A 21,868-nucleotide genomic window follows, 5' to 3' on the forward strand; every position below is an offset into this window, starting at 1 on the left:
AGAATTCTCCTGCCAATGCAGGAGACGTGGGTTTGATTCCTGGGTTGGGAAGATCCCCTGGAGAAGGAAATGGCAACCCACTCCAGTATTAGTATTCTTGTTTGGGAAATCCCATGGACAGAGTAACCTGATGAGCGACAATCCATGGGGTCACAAAGAGTTGCACACAACATAGCGACTGAACAACAAAAATGACATTATTTTGTGTATATTTGAAAATTATTAATTTTTAAAGACATATTGAAATACTAGGGCTTCCCTGGTGGCTCAGACAGTAAAGAATTTGCCTGCAATGCAGGAGTCTGGAGTTCAATTCCTAGGATGGGAAGATCCCCTGGGGAAGGGAACAGCTAACCACTCCAGTATTCTTACCTGCAGAATTCCATGGACAGAGGAGCATTGAAATATTTAAAGATAAAACGATGTATCTATCTCCTATATGCTTCAAGCTAATATGAGATGGGAAATGGGTGGAAACAGATATGAAACATGATTAGTCGCTAGCTGATAGTTACTGAAACTGGATGAGGTGTGTGTGTGTGCTTAGTTGTGTCCGACTCTTTGTGAGCCCATGGATCATACCCCACCAGGCTCCTCTGTCCATGAAATTTTCCAGGCAAGAATACTGGAGTGAGTTGCCACTTCTTACTCCAGTGGATCTGCCCAACTCATGTATCAAATTCACACGTCTTGTGTCTCCTACATTGGCAAGTGGATTCTTCACGACTAGTACCACCTGGGATGAGGTACATGATAATCAATTTATATATGTTTAAAATTTTCTATCATAAACTGATTGAGTTTTCCTGTCCAAGAAAGTACTGTCTTTTCATTTACTTAAATACACTGTTCTAGTCTTAGGGAAATTTGAAAGTTTCTCCTTTTATTTTTATTTTTTTTTAATTTTATTTTATTTTTAAACTTTACAATATTGTATTGGTTTTGCCAAATATCAAAATGAATCCGCCACAGGTATACATGTGTTCTCCATCCTGAACCCTCCTCCCTCCTCCCCATACCATCCCTCTGGGTCATCCCAGTGCACTAGCCCCAAGCATCCAGTATCGTGCATTGAACTTGGATTGGCGACTCATTTCATATATGATATTATTCGTATTTCAATGCCATTCTCCCAAATCATCCCACCCTCTCCCTCTCCCACAGAGTCCAAAAGACTATTCTATACATCAGTGTCTCTTTTGCTGTCTCGTATACAGAGTTATTGTTACCATCTTTCTAAACTCCATATATATGCGTTAGTGTACTGTATTGGTGTTTTTCTTTCTGGCTTACTTCACTCTGTATAATAGGCTCCAGTTTCATCCACCTCATTAGAACTGATTCAAATGTATTCTTTTTGATGGCTGAGTAATACTCCATTGTGTATATGTACCATAGCATTCTTATCCATTCATCTGCTGATGGACATCTAGGTTGCTTCCATGTCCTGGCTATTAGGATTTTATCTTTTTTTGTTTGTTTGTTTCTACTCTAACTGGGATCTTTCCTGCCATATTTTTCTAACTTGCTATTGTTTGCAAATAGAAAATGTATTTGTGTGCAATATTATTAAAGGGACCCACCTATTCAATTCCTATTATTTCACAGATATTTTTGGTGTGCTCATATATAATTGCTATAAACTGAATGTTTGTGCACCACTCCCACCCATTCAAATATAGAAACTAAACCCCAGTGTGATGGTACTATGAAGTGGGACTTTAGGAGGTGATTAGATCTTCAGAATAGAATCCTTCTGAGTGGGGTTGAAAGTGAAAAAGTGAAAGTGAAAGTTTCTCAGTCATGTCCTACTTTTTGTGACGCTATGGACTATACAGTCTATGGAATTCTCTAGGCCAGAATACTGGAGTGTGTATCCTTTCCCTTCTCCAGGGTATCTTCCCAACCCAGGGACTTAACCCAGGTCTCCTACATTACGAGCAGATTCTTTACCAGCTGAGCCACAAGGGAAGTCCAAGTATACTGAAGTGGGCAGCCTATCCCTTTTCCAGGGGCTCTTCTCCACCCAGGTATTGAACCTGGGTCTCCTGCATTGCAGGCAGATTCTTTACCAACTGAGCTATCACAGAAGCCTTAATACCCTTTAAAAGAGACTCTAGAGAGTTCCCTTGTCCCTTGCACTCTGTGTTAAGACAGGACAGCTGTCTATGAACCAGAAATCAGGCATTTTCCAGACATCAAATCTGCCAGTGCCTTGACCTTGGACTTCCCGGTCTCCAGAACTGTGAGAAATAAATTGTTTGAGTTAGCCAGTCTATGGTATTGTGTTAGAATGTCTAAATTAATACAATAGTTACATAATTAGAAAATAATCAGAAAGTTGCTTCTTTATTTTCTTCTCCCAACTTATATCTCTATTTTATTTTCTTGCACTAGCTGTTAACTCCAGAGCAATGCTCTATAATAGGTAATGGGTATGCTTGTCTCATTCTCAATTATACTGGTAATAATTCTAAGTCTTGAACTGATTTATTGTTTGGAATATATTTTTGATCATGTGAGAAGTATTAATGTGTTCTTATGCCTTTAAGTTTTTGTTACACTTTGCTTTACTCAGAAACGTATTTTTAAAAGGCAATATATTTATTACTTACTACAGACATATGTAACATATATTTCCACTTAAATTCATTTAAAACTTACAGCCAATATCCAGAATATGAGATATTTTAAAACTCATTAGGAAATATATTTATCCTTCAAAACTCATGAAGTATAATAATTAGATTCTTAGAAAAAAAAAAACATTGGCATCAACTTTTTATTAATAGTTACAAACCAAATTTATTCCTTACCAATATCTCTACATGAAAAACCTTCATGTAATAAATTTTTAGTGCCCAGAAGATAGAAATAAATGGAACCATAACAGTATAGCACAAGGAAAAAAAGATATGCATACTCTGGTTCATTAAATGAGACTTGTCCTGTTAACAGCATACTTTTAACATAGGAATAATCTTTTATATTCAAATATTATAGTGTTTCATACAATGTAAAAATGTTATACACACTAGGTTGTAATTTCAATACACTTACTCTTTTAATAAATGTGCAGAGAACTGGATCGATTTTCCACTCAATGAATTTTTCTTATATAGATGAGGGGAGAGAGAAATAAGTATGGATTAAACAACAACAAGGGCTATTTGTCTTTTGAATTACATTGATATGTTGTAACAGTTTATTATTTGCAATGATTTTCCTAATGCACATTCATGAAGTAATAATGTGAATTATTGGGATATGTAGACAATTTTCACTCTACCTGCTGCTACTGCTGCTGCTAAGTCACTTCAGTCGTGTCCCACTCTGTGCAACCCCATAGACGGCAGCCCACCAGGTTCCCCCGTACCTGGGATTCTCCAGGAAAGAACACTGGAGTGGGTTGCCATTTCCTTCTCCAATACATGAAAGTGAAAAGTGAAAGTGAAGTCGCTCAATCGTGTCTGACTCTTAGTGACCCCATGGACCGCAGCCTACCAGGCTCCTCCATCCATGGGATTTTCCAGGCAACAGTACTGGAGTGGGGTGCCATTGCCGTTTCTGTTCACTCTACCTAGTATTTTTAAATAGTACCTACCTCTAATCACTAAATTGAAAGTGCGTTTAATTTATTAAGAGAACAAACACTAATTAAGAGCATAATTTTCTTGCCTTAGTTTGGCCTTTTATTTTTCTCTATAAATAAAGGGGTAGGTCCACATTGCCCTCTAGGATACTTTCAAGGTATGAACTTCATTTGGTTATCCACTTAAAAGTCTCTAATAACACTGACAACTGCATTCGCTAAAAAACTTACAATGTGACAATTTGGAAGTTTTTAGTCTATCTCATTTATATTTATAAATATAAAAACTGATCGTAAATTTGCCATATTTTTTGGTTTTGCTGCTTCTTTTCTTGATATATTTTTAATACATGGATTTTAAAAGTTTAATTTTGATATATATTGACACTCCTTTATGAAAAACTGAAATAATGCATATTTTTATCTCACTTATTCTTAATAACCTATTTCTTTTTTATAAATGTTATTATTTTTTGGTCTCTCAGGAAGTTGCCTTCATGAACTTATATAATCTACTTATGCTTCTATTTCTTAAATTCTCCATTCTAAACAATACTTACTAACTCCCTGCTAGGAAAAATGAAGAAATCAGTATATCCACACTTCTTTCCATATTCCTGCCCTCATCTTTACTCTCCAACTCTGGTATTTTCTGTTATTAATAACATTACTATAACCCTGAGAATCAACCAGGTTAGTCTCACTGCTGCTGCTGAGTCGCATCAGTCATGTCCGACTCTGAGCGATGCCATAGACGGAAGCCCACCAGGCTCCTCTGTCCCTGGGATTCTCCAGGCAAGAACACTGGAGTGGGTTGCCATTTCCTTCTCCAATGCATGAAAGTGAAGAATGAAAGTGAAGTCGCTCAGTTGTGTCCAACTCTTAGCGACCCCATGGACTAGATAGTTCCTATTAGCATGGGTGTGTCGCAGGAAGAAGGCAATGACCAGTGCCTGCCGCAATTAATTAATCTTCCTGATTTGGTCTAATCTCTTGTCTTGTCTCTCAAACTTCCACCTGATGCTTTATGATCCAGCGGCTCTGATCTAGGGCTTCCCTGGTGGCTCAGACGGTAAAGAATCTGCCTGCAATGTGAGAGACCTGGGTTCAATCCCTGGATTGGGAAGATCCCCTGGAGGAGGAAATGGCAACCCACTCCAGTATTCTTGCCTGGAGAATCCCATGGACAGAGAACCTGGCAGGCTACAGTCCATGGGATCTCAAACTGTCGGACATGACTGAGAGGCTAAGCACACAGCACAGCTCTGATCTATGAGATTGCCTTCTGCTTCTACACTCTTGGTAATCCAGTTCCCTCATCCTGAAATACCTCCAACCAACTGCTTCTTATTATCCCATCAACCTCTCCCAGCCCCTTTCACTCTTCAAAGTACTCTTAGGCATATTATCTTCCACTGTCTTCTCTTCAAGATAAAATTATACAGACTTTATTCAGTACTGTTTATCCCCTATGGCTATACCATAATTATGTTATATACCATAGTAAATTACATTTATGTATCTACCTTCTGTCTCTCCTTCTGATTGTTACCAGTGGCTAACATCGTGCTCAGTAAGTGTGAAGATGATCATTATACTTAATATTATTCATGGATTGTTTGAATTATGCATTCTTCGTAAGGAAATGGTAGTGAATACTACTCACTAAAAATACACATACTTTTTATTCTTTACATTACGAAAGATTTTTAAAATACCACCTAAGTGAAGAGAACATTATAATGAATCCCCATTAACCATAACATATTCAATAACCATCAACATTTTCACATACATTTTTTAATCGGTTAGAAAGCTAGTTAGAAAGTCATTGGCCGATTATTCTCCTAGCAGGTTGACTTGCTGTCAACACGGATCGTCTGACTTACAACTAAGGTGAGGAAATAGAATTCAATTCTCCAAGATCATAGTTCTGATGAATGTTAACATTAGTAACAGACAAAACAGTCTCTGAAGGAGCCATTATGTATAAGCAGTGACAAAGAAGGGAGAAAAATCGGGTTTATTGAAGACTAGAACCAGAAAAACACTTCACAAGGGTCCCAAATGGCCGTGGCATGTTATGGGATTTGTACATAAGAACAATTCCTGCCACTTATGACTTAACTCAAGAGAACGTTAAGGTATCTTGTTTACATTTTTGTTTTTAACGTCCCTCGGTTTTAGCGATAGAGAAAACATATCCCTACTCCTTTGGTTAAATCGCACTGACTGAAGGTGCTCGAATACATTTTTTTCCCAAAAGAAAAGCAAAGGAGTGAGGTTCTTATCCGAGTTCCAAGGTAGCCCGCCCAGTCACCCTCTAGGCTTGCACTGTGACAGAGGCTCTTCTAAAGGATGCTGTGGGCGGGGAATGGGAGACATTTAAGAACCCACATCTGGAATCTAGATCCCAGGCAAAAAAGCACGTTTCAAAAGGTAGTAAGAACGAAATAACAAACGCTGGAACCTGGGCCTGGTTAGGGACATCATCCCAAAACGCCAAAACCAAACAGTCCTCACTCTCCCGTAGGCGAACGGGGAGTGAGAGGAACTACACCTCCCAGAATGCAGAGCGGCGAGGCGGTGCTAAAGAGATGGCCTTTTACCTCACGTTTGCTTAGAAACTCCAGTCCCTCTTCTTAGTACTCCGCCATCCCAGCGTAATTGGCTCTGTAGCCCGTGCGTGGGAGGGCGGCTCAGGCGTCACTGGCAGCGGTTGAATGGGGGCCCTAATCCCCGCCTCCTCACGGGAAATGAAGTCCTTTCTAATAGTTTCTCTGACCGAGTCAGAGCAATAGGACTACATTTCCCAGAAGAGCGCGGGTCTGCCAGGGGGGTTGGGGGCGGTGCCTCACGTATGTTACAGTCATCGCAAGCCTCTTCGGCGGGACTGTGATGGCCGGAGAGATGACGATCTTAGGTTAGTAACTAGGAGGGTTCTTTACGCTGTCGCGGGCACCGGAGCGGTTGAGGGAAGCAGGGATGGGTCGGGATCGTTGTTGCAACTGCTCGATCCCGCTGGCGTGGCGGGAAAGGCGTCAGAAAGGTGCCCTTGAGGCAGTTTAGGGCTGTTCCTGACGCCGGGTTGGGGGTCGCCTCTAGGAATGCCCCGGCCGCTGTAGGCCCGGGTAGGGCCGGCGGCGACCCTCTGCATACATTTCAAGGATGTTGGAACTCAGAAAGTGTTCTTATCCAAGGAATGTCGATTTTTGAATCGTTGGTTGAATCGGGGTCTTTGAGAGGCCTCTAGGATATGCATTCCCGAGACTCCTTTGTGGAGGAAGGGGGAGGAGCATTAGCAGCATCCCGACGTGTAGGCTCGTGGGATGCTGGATTTTGAGAGACCCAGGGCTCTTTAATGTGTAGGCCAGTGTTTCCACCAATCCGGGTAGGAATTACCCTCTCCAGACGAGAATGTGATAAAATGTTTCTGAAAATGAGTCTGTAAGAGCCAGTGGAAGGTGGGAATGGGAGTTGATTTCATTTCATTACGTGTTGATGAGGATTTCTTATTGAGTAATTAATTGTTACGAAGCTAAGAATTAGTAAAAGAGACTCCTTTAGATTGGCATTTTGAGTTGTATGTAACCTGAGTGGACACAGGTGTATAACACAGCCTCCTGAAACCAAGTAACAGATTAACTATAAATTCGAAGTGGCTTCTTTCTCCTTCACTTAAGTTTACAGGCAGTGTAACATTTGTACATATTTGTTTTTTTCATAATTAACATTTATTGGCAAGCTTCTGTTAGCTAGGAACCATTTGTGCAGGGGATGTTAGCATCAACTTACACACTTCTTTCTCCTAAATATCACCGCTGCAAGATGTCCTTCATTCATATTTAATACAGAAAAGGTTAAGTGTGTTCTGTTATGAAGTGACAGTTTAATATCTAAGCAACTTCCAAAACTGTTTCGTTCCAGTTTATCCATTTCATCCTTTTGAAAAGAAAAAGGAGAGGGGAGATAAAAGAGTTTCAGCATTACAATATCAGGGTTTTTGGTGTGGAAATGTTAATAATAGAATTTTGTTTTAATATTGATATCTAAAGCTAATTATAAAACTATAAATAGCAAACTTTGGACAATTCTGAAAGAGATGGGAATACTGGACCACCTGACCTGCCTCTTAAGAAACCTGTATGCAGGTCAGGAAGCAACAGTTAGAACTGGACATGGAACAACAGACTGGTTCCAAATAGGAAAAGGAGTATGTCAAGGCTGTATATTGTCACCTGCTTATTTAACTTATATGCACAGTACATCATGAGAAATGCTGGGCTGGAGGAAGCACTAGCTGGAATCAAGATTGCCAGGAGAAATATCAATAACCTCAGATGTGCAGATAACACCACCGTTATGGCAGCAAGTGAAGAAGAACTAAACAGCCTGTTGATGAAAGTGAAAGAGGAGAGTAAAAAAGTTGGCTTAAAGCTCAACATTCAGAAAACTAAGATCGTGGCCTCTAGTCCCATCACTTCATGGGAAATAGATGGGGAAACAGTGGAAACAGTGGCAGACTTTATTTTGGGGGGCTCCAAAATCACTGCAAATGGTGAATGCAGCCATGAAATTAAAAGACGATTACTCCTTGGAAGGGAAGTTATGCCCAACCTAGATAGCATATTAAAAAGCAGAGACATTACTTTGTCAACAAAGGTCTGTCTACTCAAGGCTATGGTTTTTCCAGTAGTCATGTAGGGATGTGAGAGTTGGACTATAAAGAAAGCTGAGTGCCGAAGAATTGATGGTTTTGAACTGTGGTGTTGGAGAAAGAGAGTCCCTTGGACTGCAAGGAGATTCAACCAATCCATCTAAAGGAGATTGGTCCTGGGTGTTCTGGAAGGACTGATGTTGAAAGTGAAACTCTAATACTTGGGCCACCTGATGTGAAGAGCTGACTCATTTGAAAAGACCCTGATGCTGGGAAAGATTGAGGGCAGGAGGAGAAGGGGATGACAGAGGATGAGATGGTTGGATGGCATCACTGACTCAACGGACATGGATTTCCGTAGACTCTGGCAGTTGATGATGGACAGGGAGGCCTGGCGTGCTGAGGTTCATGGGGTCACAAAGAGTCGGACACGACTGAGCCACTGAACTGAACTGGGTTACATTCTGACTTTTGCTCCAGATAAATGACTTTTCCTGTCAATATTAGTACAAGTATTACTGAAATGTTTCTTTTTCAGCCCTTTACTCATCCTTAAGTACACTAACATACAGGGTTTTTTTTTCTTTTTTGTTACTTCATTTTAATGGTATTATAGTCAGTTTGAATTGTGAAAAACATGATGTTTGAGAAATGTTATGAGTAAAAAAGAAAAAAATTTTGAGACTTTATAGTCTAGTATTGAAGAGTGATTTTAGTGTTGTAATTTATCAAATTATACTAGTTTAATAAGACATAACTTTTAATTTGCCTGTATTTCAGGATCAGCTGTTTTGACTCTCCTGTTGGCTGGCTATTTGGCACAACAGTATTTACCATTGCCTACTCCTAAAGTGATTGGAATTGACCTTGGCACTACGTATTGTTCAGTTGGGGTGTTTTTTCCTGGCACAGGAAAAGTAAAGGTCATTCCAGATGAAAATGGTCATATCAGCATACCCAGCATGGTATCCTTCACTGACGACGATGTTTATGTGGGGTATGAAAGCTTAGAGCTTGCAGATTCGAATCCTCAGAACACAATATATGATGCTAAAAGATTCATAGGCAAAGTTTTTACCCCGGAAGAACTGGAGGCTGAAATTGGGAGATACCCATTTAAGGTAAGTTAAGGTGAAATGTATTTTTAGTTCAGCACACTGTTTCAATTAGTTCTTTGGCTTCAAGTTACAAAAATTTATGTTTCAATGGACTCAGTTTGTATGGAAGTTATATTATCTCATTCAACAAGCAGTCCTACAGCGGCTCCTGGGTTGGTTAATTCGCTGGTCCCACAACACTGTTGAGGACTTAGGACACTACCATCTTCTCACTCTGCCATCTTCAAAATGCATTGTTCTTTTATTGTTCTTCTCACTCTGCCATCCTCAAACTGCATTGCCTTTTTTATAGAATGCATTGTAGCAGGTGGCTAATGAAGTCCCATATACCTATAGATAGGTGGATGGATAAATAGATACTCTCTTTGTGTGTGTGTGTATATGTATTTGTATATAGAAAAAGAGATCATACTAGGCATGCTGTGTTTTGACTTCTTTGAAACTCATCAATATATCATATATATAGTTTTACATCATTATCTTTCATGGTTGTGTGGAACAAGTGTTCTACCGTTTAATTGTCCAGTCTCTGTATGTTTTATTTTTTCCCTAGTTTTCCACTATCATTGGAACTTCAGTGAATATCATTGTTTGTACATGTGTATTTTTACACTTGTTTGATAATTTTGTAAATTTTATAGGCCAAATGGTTGTATGTTTTTAAGGTTTCTGATTTGTATTGCCAACTTTGGGCACCGAAAAGTTTACATGCTCTTATCTGTTTTTCAGACTGCCTATGTCTTCAGTAGTTATTATTTTTCAGTCTTTGCCAGTAGATAAGTAAAAAATAGTAGTAATTTGCATTCCTGTGATTTCTAGTGAAGTCAGACTTTTAAAAAAATCAGTTTATTGCTTTTTTCTTCAGTGATCCATTTCTCACCCTTTGTCCTATTTTCTTTTGGGATGTTTATCTTTTTTGAATGACTATAAAAATACATTTGTGACATTTAAGTATCCCCCCCTTTTTTTTTAACTAACTGATGTATAATTTTGTTTTTTAATTGTCTAGAGTATTAGATTTTTATGTGGTAAAATCATCTCAATAATTCCTTAAAAACGTTTTTAGACTCTTATGCTACTTACAACAGCCTTTCCTATGCTATCCACTTGTATTTTTTTTCTAATGCTTTTATATAAGTATTTGTAGGTTTGGGTTTTGCTGGGCTTTTTCTCTTAAATATTTAGATATTTATGTAGGGTTTTTCTCTTTTTTTTTTGGTAAATTATGAAATAGGATTCTAATAGTTTTGAAATTAGATGATTGTATCAGTGTTGCTTATTGAATAACCCATACATAAAAGCTCTGAAATTTTTATTCATCTTTCAGAGGAGAAAAAAATTTCTCCAGGTATGTATTTGGTTTATTTCTTTGCTTTTCTTTTAATTTTTTGTTTTCAGTTCAGTTCAGTCACTCAGTCCGACTCTTTGCGACCCCATGAATCGCAGCACGCCAGGCCTCCCTGTCCATCACCAACTCCTGGAGTTCACTCAAACCCATGTCCATTGAGTCGGTGATGCCATCCAGCCATGTCATCCTTTGTCGTCCCCTTCTCCTCCTGCCCTCAATCTTTCCCAGCATCAGGGTCTTTTGTTAAGACCCTTTATTAATTTGTAATTTTTCTTTTGTAATGATAAAATTGTATAAAGCTATACATTTTCCTCTAAATTGCAGCTTTGGGTACATTACTTATTGATCCTAGAGTTATTTTAAGATTTTGTGTGTGTGTGTGTGTGTGTTTTAAGTTTCTCAGTGATCCAATTTTTTTGTTGTTTCTCTTTTATGATTACTCTGAACATACTGGAATTAATCTAATTTTTTTAAATGTACAAATATACATCTACATTAGCAAGGATAGTATACTAATATACGTTTTCATGGAAATAAGAATGTGAGTGATATTTGATTCTTAGCAAAAATAGTGAAGTATTAAAATTATTCTTGTTAATACATACCAGCACATTCTTTCAATTATCTATTATGTTTGGAAATAAATTAGTTTTTTGAAAAAGAAGATCTTGAGTCACATACATGATTTAGCAACTGTTATTCCTTCTATTGGGCTTTCCTAGTAGCTCAAACAGTAAAGCATCTACCTGCAATGCAGGAGATCCAGGTTCCAATACCTGGGTCAGGAAGATGCCCTGGAGAAGGAAATGGCAACCCACTCCAGTATCCTGAAAAGTTCCATGGACAGAGGAGCTTAGCAGTCTGCAGTCCCTGGGGCTGCAGACAGTCGGACACGACTGAGTGACTAAATTCGCTCTATCTCATCATTCATTTTTTTCTTACATTTGACATACGTATTGAGTTCTAGTTATATGCTGCTGCTAAGTTGCTTCAGTCGTATCCGACTCTGTGCCACCCTATAGATGGCAGTGCACCAGGCTCCTCCGTCCCTGGGATTCTCCAGGCAAGAATACTGAAGTGGGCTGCCATTTCCTTCTCCAATGCATACTTAATGATAAGTTTTATTTTTCTGCTATTATTAAAAACTAGAGTAGATTTATTTTATAATTTTAAAGTATATCTTTTAATAGCCTCTAATCTTTGTACATGCACTTGCTAGATAACAAATGAAATTTTATGACCTTTTCAGGGTAAGTTTTGATTGAATACATTCAGTGTGTGTGTATATATATATATATTTATGTGTATTAGTATATGTGTATGTATTATATGTATGTAGATATAAATACACACTCATATATAGTGTTTTCATCTTTGCAAATCTTATTCACAGGTTTTAAACAAAAATGGAATGGTTGAATTTTCTGTGACAAGTAATGAAACCATCACCGTTTCCCCAGAATATGTTGGCTCTAGACTGTTGTTAAAATTAAAAGAAATGGCAGAGGAGTATCTTGGAATGCCAGTTGCCAATGCTGTTATTTCCGTACCAGCAGAATTTGATCTAAAGCAGAGAAATTCAACAATTCAAGCTGCTAACCTTGCAGGTAATATCACTTGCCTGAGTTGCATTTTTCTCAAAATTTTCTTAGGCTGAAAATCTGTAATGAAGTGTATTATTTTGCCATCCACTTGATTAGGCGCCTAGACAAACTATATGGTAGATAAACAATTAAGAAGGCCCCATGGTACAATGTAAAATATGTACATTCTGACAACAACCCCGCAGGTATATGACCAAGGCTGAGAAAGAACATGGACACATAACAGTGAGGAATTTGTTCTCCTGAACTTGTTTTAATGTGAAGATGAATATAATACAATGTTTTTTAAAAATCTGAGGTGGGAGAAAATTTATTTGATACCATTCAGCAAATACTGATTACCTAGGTAAACAGAACTGGTAAACCCTTTTTCTCATGGAGCTTATATTCTACTGGAGCAAAGAGAAAATCAGTATCGAAGATATAGTGTTCTTACCTTTAGCATTCTGTCATTTTTGAGGTTGTACCCAAGTATGCATTTTGGACTCTTGTTGATTACAAGGGTTACTCCATTTCTTCTATGGAATTCTTGCCCACAGTAGTAGATACAATAATCATCTGAATTAAGTTCACCCATTCCTGTCCATTTTAGTTCCCTGATTGCTAAGATGCTGATATTTATTCTTACCATCTCCTACTTGACCACATCCAATTTACCTTGATTCATGGACCTAATATTCCAGGTTTGACGTCAGAGGATGAGATGGCTGGATGACATCACTGATACAATGGATATGAACTTGGGCAAACTTCAGCAGATGATGAGGGACAGGGAGGCCTGGCGTGCTGCAGTCCATGGGTTGGAAAAGAGTCGGACACGAATAAGCGACTGAACTGAACATGTTATAGAAAGACAGGATAAAGGAATGGGCTTGCTAGGTGATCAGAGAGTAGGGGGACTTGCAGGTTTTGAAGAGAGTGATCAGATAGACCTCAGTGAGAAAGTGATATTTAAGCAGAGTTGAAGGAAGCCAGGTAGTGAGCCAAGCAGGTGCATGGAGGAAATATGTTGCAGGGGAGAGAGTGGCCAGTGTAGCGGCCATAAGATGAGAATTTAGAAAACAGAGGGTTGGCCAGTGTGACCAAAGGCGAGTGAGTGATGAAGTCAGAAAGCTAAGGGGAATAGTATTATGGTCTTTGAATAAATTCTTCAGAGTTTGAATAGTTTTTATGGCTCTTGATACAGAAAGTCATACTACTTTCAAGGCCACTCATTATATGTGGCAGTTAGTTTAAAGCAGAATTTTGTTCAAGGAAATTTTGATCTTTTGTCTGCACATCTACTGTTCAGCATTACCTTGAAATGAGATTTTGCTGTATATTTCAGAGTTGCTTTCAAGGATCTTGCATTTTAAGTTCTTTTTAAAAATATCATTGTAGCTATTAAAGCATATCTTCTAAGATTTTTCTTTTTATCATTTTTCTATCTGTTCATCTGTTCTTTTACAAAAAAGTCATTTTTAAAAAATGAGCACCATAAGCTTATTTCTATAGCTATTTGTTATAGTATATGGTTAATGTTTCCTTTCCCAAGTAAAATATGAAATTTAGAAGAGGCTGAGGGATCTTTTAAAATTAAGTATTAAAAAGAATAGAGTGATGTATTTCACTGAATCTGAGCCTTTATTCTTTATACTGTAGTCATCTTTTAGAAAAATTTTAATGATATCTATTCAAAAGAACCAATATTTGTCCTTCCCGTTTCATTGTTTTTATTTGGCTTGTGACTGTTCTTTCTTATTATTACTTAGTGGAGTTCATGTTGGAGAAGATACTAATATGTTGTAGGATTAAGTGAAAAAAAAATTCCTTGATCATGTCCTTTAATGATTGTTCTTCTCTCCAACCAATTTTACAGGACTGAAGATCTTAAGAGTAATAAATGAACCCACCGCAGCAGCTATGGCCTATGGTCTCCACAAAGCTGAAGTCTTTCACGTCTTGGTGATAGATTTGGGTGGAGGAACTCTCGATGTGTCATTGCTAAATAAACAAGGAGGAATGTTTTTAACTCGAGCCATGTCTGGTAAGAAAAATGTAGGGAGTGTTAACAAGATTCAGGCATGTTGACATATCTAATGTTTAAAGTGTTCATTTTTCAGTGTTTCAGTATTCTTCGCATTCATTTTGGTAATCTTCTGTACTTGTGATCTTAATGCCACCACCTATTTTATTTATAGCAAAAAGTTAAGTCTCAAAAAATGACTGGATATCCTGTAAGTCAGATATTGTAGCTCACTGAGCCAGTAGTTTTCACCTCCATTGTGAAGGGAACAGAAGGAAAGAAATCATTTAAAATGAAGGATGGTCAGTTTACTTCATTTAATAATCTATTTCACTAAATAGCTATGTTTAGGAAATCTAGTAATAGTATTTTGCATTCTAAGTTTTTTTACGGTTTTTGTTTTAGTTTAAGGAATTAAGCCTATGGAACTTAAGTTATAGGTAGTCTAACTGGACTCCATTTTGAAGCAAGTTCAGTGATGGGAATTTATATCACATTACTCTTTTCCTTATTAAATTATTTTTTCTACTTTTTAGCTCTTAATCATTTAAAATGAATTTTTTTTTTTTAAAGATAAATGCTTACTGGTACTTTTTATTGTAAGAAACACGTCTTTCTTTTGAGACTAATGCCGCTTTTTGTTTCTAAATTGCTACTTAAAGCCCAGTCTGTGTTCTCAATTTCTTATTTTCCGAAAAAGTATTTGATATCACTGAGAGACTTCCTTTTACATCATTTGAACCCAGATGTGCACTGTATTTTAATAGTGTACTTTTGAATTAAACTGCTTTTAACCCAGTTATTTTTAATCAGTCTGTATATGAATAAAATCTTAATAATACATTAAATAAGTATTTATCATTCCCAGAATATCATTTATACATACATACTACACAGATACATGCATATGTAAACACATACATATAGTCATAATATAAACTTTTTTATTTTTAACTTAGGAAACAATAAACTTGGAGGACAAGACTTCAATCAGAGATTGCTTCAGTACTTATACAAACAGATCTATCAAACATATGGCTTCCTGCCCTCTAGGAAAGAGGAAATCCACCGATTAAGACAAGCTGTAGAAATGGTCAAGTTAAACCTGACACTTCATGAGACTGCCCAGATGTCAGTACTACTAACAGTGGAGGAAAATGACAGAAAGGGACCTCCGACTAGTGACAGTGAACTGCCAAAGGACAAATTTTCCCAAGCAAATGACCCCCATGTGGACAGCATGTTTGGAGCTAACCTATCTGAAAAGAAAAATGGAGAGGGTCAGGTTTTATTTGAAACAGAAATATCACGAAAGCTCTTTGACACCCTTAATGAAGATCTTTTCCAGAAAATACTTGTACCCATTCAGCAAGTGTTGAAAGAAGGCCACCTGGAAAAGACTGAGATTGATGAGGTGGTCTTGGTTGGGGGCTCAACTCGTATTCCTCGAATCCGCCAAGTCATCCAAGAGTTCTTTGGAAAGGACCCCAACACGTCTGTAGACCCTGACCTGGCCGTGGTGACAGGAGTGGCTATCCAGGCAGGGATTGATGGAGGCTCTTGGCCTCTCCAAGTCAGTGCTTTAGAAATTCCCAATAAGCATTTACAGAAGACCAACTTCAACTGAAGTACGAAAGGATGGCTGTTTGAGATCTTGTCTAATGATCTCTTCCTCTTTATCAGACAACCTCCATCAGCCAAATAAAGTCTCGAAAATGTCTCACACATTTACCTGAAAAATAACGTTTATATATATGAAATTTTGCATAACATTTTAAGATTGAATGTGACCAGATCGATCCTTCTTGATTTTGGAGAGATCCCATTCCAACAAGTACTTCTAAAATGATAGAATTGAGGTACAACTCTCTTACTGGATTATAGGTGACTGTATTTTCTGGATTCTGGAAGTAGACATCCATGTGCACTTAAAACTATATTCTGTAAACATTGCCTAGTGCCAATTATATGATTCCCAGTTCTTACTAAATTGTGTTAGCAGGGGCTGGCAATTTATTTACTTGGTTATCAGATGTAATTCTTAATTTGAACTATACTTGAAGGACAGTGTTGATGTCATGTACTTACATTGACTAGGAGATAGCAGTGTTATTTATATAAGCTGCATATACAATGTTCAGTAACAGCCATATTATATGACAAAGTTAACCTTCACAGAGTCAGTGTCCTGTTATGTGTCCTATTCATGTAACCTGCATTCTCCAGAGTTTTAAAATATATTTATTGAATCAGTTTGTTTTCTTTCTAAAAAGCTACAAATTTATTCAAATATTTCATTACCAATTTATATTTTATTTCTTTAATCTGCTATCATTCTCTGCTTCGATTTCCATGATTCTGCATGGTTAGAAAACAAAAGAGAATTATTAATTACATTTTAAAAATGTGTTAATGTCACAATATTTATTACTATAATTTTTTTGGTTATTTAAGACCTTTGTAGATGTTGATAAGGGGCTTTCCTGGTGGCTCAGTGGTAGAGAATCTGCCTGTCAATGCAAGAGACACAGGTTCAAGCCCTGGGTTGAAAGATACCCTGGAGAAGGAAATGGCAACCCTCTCCAGCATTCTTGCCTGGGAACTCCCATGGAGAGGAGCCTGGGGCTACGGTCAATGGGATTGCAAAGAGTCAGACACACAACTTAGCTATCAAACAACAAGACATTGATAAATAGCAGTAATTAGGTACAGTATTTATTTATTTTATGTTTTTTTTTTTTCAGTGTTTATTGTCAGTAAGCCCTGGAGAATTTAGCTTGCGTTAGATTCAGTTTTACTGACATTTTTCCCCATATTTAGTTGTGAATGAGGAAAATTGTACTCATTTGCAAAATCCTTGTTATTTGTTTCCTACCGTCATTTAAAAATAATCAGACTTGGACTGTTTTAACCGTAAGGTTAGTTTGTGATAAGAACAAAAAATTCATGAATACTGGAAGTAATATGGAAATCTCATGGAAGGCAATGTTAAAAAATGTCCACAAATCAGCATTTATAGTAACATTGGTATAGTGCAGTAGTTTTAGTTTGTTTCCTTTTAGAAAAGCTGCAGGAACCAAGAAAGGAAACATAGTGGTTTTATTTGTTATGCCCCTATTATTTGAAGATTTTCTTTTTCCTTAATAGAGGCTACTTCCTCTCAATATTCAAAAGTTATACTCTGGTCAACATTTTTGCTAATGTAAAATATGTCTCTTTACCCATTGCTGAATTTGAAAGGATGTTGAATTTCCAATCACTGAAAAAAAGAAAAAAGCAAACGCACTTCAGCAACATCAAAACATTTCTGCTTCTCATAGTAAAATCTAAGTGTTTTTGTAGATTATAAAGAAAATATTTCTTAGCAATGAAATTACTGTTAAAACAATTTCAGTCAGATACTTTTGTGAATAGAAAATGTCTGTAGTAGATAAGTAGAAAAATATAAAATGTCTGTTCACATGTTTTATTTTTAGAACTGAATGGAGAAATGCCAAAGAGGAAGACTTCACTGCATTATAAATATATTCAAGTGTTCTTTTGAACTTTATAAAAATTTTTACTAGACTTAAAAATTGAAAAAGATCTTTGTGCAAAGGTCTTTTAAGAGAAAAGTGTTCAATTTATCAAAATCTCTATATATAGTACCAGCTTTAACTAAAGCATTTTAAGATTTTTTTTTTTAAAGTTCGAATTTCTCCGATATATGAGATAGTTCAGGACAGTCTGTTAAGAGTTCTTAGAGGAAACGATTTGCAAGACAGAATGGCTAATCTCATACTCTAAAATTGGAATTTAAAAAATTTGATTGTGTCTGAAAAATAGAATGGCAGTGTTGGAATTTGGAGCCAATAGTTGAGCATATTCTCTAGAATAATACACTTTAAAAAAAATTGTGTCTGTCTTCAATCATATTTAGGAGGCTATGTATAAATAGTCTTGAAGTCAATGTAGTTTATTTAAAAGGTAAAAATGCATTCTGAAAGGGATCATTTATATATAATAATCTGAAGACATTTTCCATAAAACTATATTTTGGTTGGTTGTACATCTTGCTAGTGTTTTTTGAAGTACATAACTTTTAAAATATTAACTGTCTTCTATGATTAGAATATGTGAATGAATGTTTGGTGTCAGGAATGTTTCGGTACCACTGTTCTCACGGGAACCACTGATGTATCGGCAGATACTATTGTGTATGACGTGTTCTGAAGATCATAGTTGCTGTGCGTAACATTGTGCCTCTTAACTTTGTGTGCACACAGGTGGTTTACATTTTAATGTAAATAAATGCCACTTTGCAGTTTGTTTTTTAAACTGTGTCCTTTATTTTCTATTTGAGACTATACCAGAGTACATTATTTGATGTAAATAAGAAAGGAAGTGGGAATAGAGCTGATCTGATGCTTATGGCACATGACCTCAGCAGGTATGGCCTACTTTCCTGCATCCTGAATGTCCCTGAAATTGCTTACTTTTATACTTATTTCTTTATTTTTTAATTAATGTTTATTGGAGTATAGTTTCTTTACAGTGTTTTGTTTCTGCTGCAGAGCTAAGTGAATCAGTGATACATGTACATATATCCCCTCTCTTTTGGATTACCTTCCCATTTAGGTCACTGCAGAGCACTGAATAGACTTCCCTGTGCTATATAGTAGTTTCTCATTAGTTATCCATTTTATATATAGTATCAATAGTGTATATATGTCAGTCCCAATCTCCTGATTCTGCCCTCCTCCCCGCTTATCATACATTTGTTCTCTAGGCCTGTGTCTCTGGTTTTGCTTTGAAAATAAGCTCATCTGTATCACTTTTATAGATTCCACTATAAGCAATATAATGTTTGTTTTTCTAGATTAGTTTTGGCTCCATTATAGTCAGAAGCCATGAATTGATATTTAGAATTCTGGGTATCCTATTCATGATACAGGAAATATCTCTTCTAATTTAAAGAAATGACATATACCCAGAATTCTGAATACCAATTTATGGCTTTTGACTAATGGAGACAAAACTAATTTAGATAGTTAATAACCCTGCTTAATAAACAACTGTAATCCTTTGGTTGGTGATTAATACTTGATGATTCTCTAATAAAGTTTTTATTATTCTTTGGACAAAAAAATTTTAATATATATTTTTTAAAGAAGTTCATTCAATTCATGTAGTCTTTTCAAATGAGCCCTTAAAAACAGATGTGGCTTTCACTAGTTCCTGTGATTCTTTCATGGTTACTTTAAATACCATTGCTGGGAGATTCAAATATATGAGAAAACAGAGTCATATGTCCATATTTTATTTCACTAAACAGACATATACAGTGACCTATTCAGGTAGGCAGCTTCTAATGTAACTTCCAATTCTCTGGCCTGGTATTCAAGTCTTCAAATGCTGTAGCCACAGTTCAAATTTGAATGTAATCTTTTGAGAGACTCTTAAGCCAGAATCACTGAGCTAAGCAGTTTCCAGATCCCCAGTTCACAGAGACTAGTACCCTTTTTTCATTTGTTTTAAGCTTTGTTCAGTTGCTCAGTTGTGTCTGACTCTGCTACCCTATGGACTGCAGCATGCCAGGCTTCCCCATCCTTCATTATCTCCTGGAGTTTACTCAAACTTGTCCATTGAGTCAATGATGCCATCCAACTATCTCATCCTCTATCACCCCCTTCTCCTTCTGCCCTCAAACTTTACCAGCATCAGGGTCTTTATGGTTCAATTAACATCTCTACATGACTACTGGAAAAGCCACAGCTTTGACCATATGGACCTTTTTTAGCAATAGATGATACAGTGCTTACTATGTACCTGGAGTTTTCTAAGTGTTTTAATAGTACAAATTTTGTTCTAGCAGACTTAGGAGTAGTTACTGTTACCCTGGGCTTCCAGGTGGTATTAGTGGTAAAGAACCCGCCTGCCAGTGCAGGAGACGTAAGAGACATGGGTTTGATCCCTGGGTGGAATAAATCCACTGGAAAAGTAAATGGCAACTGAATCCAGTATTCTTTCCTGGAAAATCCTATGGACAGAGTATTCTGGCAGATAGAGACACGACTGAAGAGATTAGCACGCGCACACTGTTAACCCATTTTCAGGTATGTAAATTAAGGTACAGATGTGTTATGTAATTAATACAACATTACACAGCAGAGTTATGATTCAAATCCAGTCCATGGACAGAGGAGCCTGGCAGGCTGTAGTCTATGGGGTCACAAAGAGTTGGACACGACTGAGTAACTGAGCACACACACATTTAATTCTTCACATTACTGAGAAATTTGAATTTACAGATTTTTCAGATACGAAATGAAGATAATAGTACCTAATTCATTGGGGTTTTGTAACTGCCTGGCACAGAAAGTGCCAAGTACTATGAACGGAGATGATACATAATTGACCATAAGAAACATTGAAATAAGTTTCAGTGACTTGCTAATTTTATAAGAATTGTAAGAAAATGTCACAATAATGTAGGTTATTTTCCCTAGTATACTCAAAGCCCTAATTCTATGAGTCTAGAAGATAAATTTGCCATGGTAAAGCATTTATTTAATTTTGGAAAGAATTAATAGCTTGCCTCACCTCAAGTTATTTGGATGTTAAAAAAGTAACAAATGTAGTTTATTTTATACCTCATTGAATTAACTATGCTTTGGCTTACCTAAAAAGACATTTAAAATGTTTTAAATAGCTTACCTAAAATATGTAACACAACTTTGATGTGGACTTCTTTTTTTTTTTAAGTTATTGAATTTGTTACAATATTGCTTCTTAAAATCCTTAACCCAAGGGATCTTAGCTCTGTGACCAGGGATCGAATCCACACTCCTGCATTGGAAGGCAAATTATTAGTCACAACGTTATATATATATATATATATATGTATACATACATATATATATATATATATATATATATATATATATAACAATGTAAATACATCTGTTAAGAGTTTATCCATTCACCTTAAATTGTTTGATGTGTCCTATGTAGTACTGGAAACTAGAAATTGGATCTTAGTTGTAAATACTACCCCTCCTTTGTCTCCCAAGTAACTAAGAACATTTTGTCAAGGTTGAAAAATATTAATACTTTGTAACACGCCAAAGAATTGATGCTTTCTAATTGTGGTGCTGGAGAAGACTCTTGAGAGTCCCTTGGACTGCAAGGAGATCAAACGAGTCAGTCTTAAAGGAAATCAACCCTGAATATTCACTGGAAGGAAAGATACTGAAGCTGACGCTCCAATACTTTAGCCACCTGATGTGAAGAGCCGACTCCTTGGAAAAGATTCTGATGTTGGGAAAGATTGAAGGCAGGAGGAGAAGGGGTCATCATCAACTCAATGAACATGAGTTTGAGCAAACTCCAGGAGATAGTGAAGGACAGGGAAGCCTGGCGTGCTGCAGTCCGTGGGTTTGCAAAGAGTCATACAATTTAGTGGCTAACAACAACAACAAAAAAAGTGGTCATGGCAGATCCTGCTAAATGCTACTGCAATATCTTTTCTATTCATTCTTCAGAAGTGAGTTTTTTGGAGAGGC

At 36.9% G+C, this 21,868-nt stretch overlaps 1 protein-coding gene across 1 annotated transcript; it reads left to right on the forward strand.

Annotated features, from left to right (window-relative positions):
* Positions 1-6,457: 6,457 nt before the first annotated feature.
* HSPA13 (heat shock protein family A (Hsp70) member 13) lies at positions 6,458-16,571 on the forward strand. The gene is made up of 5 exons (NM_001038505.2): positions 6,458-6,515; positions 9,030-9,370; positions 12,109-12,322; positions 14,178-14,345; positions 15,284-16,571. Exons 1-5 carry the CDS (start codon positions 6,491-6,493, stop codon positions 15,949-15,951), a joined length of 1,416 nt encoding a protein of 471 aa, NP_001033594.1. The 5' UTR covers positions 6,458-6,490; the 3' UTR covers positions 15,952-16,571.
* Positions 16,572-21,868: the final 5,297 nt, after the last annotated feature.

The sequence above is a fragment of the Bos taurus genome, chromosome 1, assembly GCF_002263795.3.
Source record: "Bos taurus isolate L1 Dominette 01449 registration number 42190680 breed Hereford chromosome 1, ARS-UCD2.0, whole genome shotgun sequence".
NCBI lineage: Eukaryota > Metazoa > Chordata > Mammalia > Artiodactyla > Bovidae > Bos > Bos taurus.

Coding starts and splice junctions, on each gene's coding strand:
- HSPA13 (NM_001038505.2), top strand. CDS start 6,491: ATGGCCGGAGAGATGACGATCTTAG. Junction 6,516..9,029: donor CGGAGAGATGACGATCTTAG/GTTAGTAACTAG, acceptor CCTGTATTTCAG/GATCAGCTGTTTTGACTCTC. Junction 9,371..12,108: donor TTGGGAGATACCCATTTAAG/GTAAGTTAAGGT, acceptor TCTTATTCACAG/GTTTTAAACAAAAATGGAAT.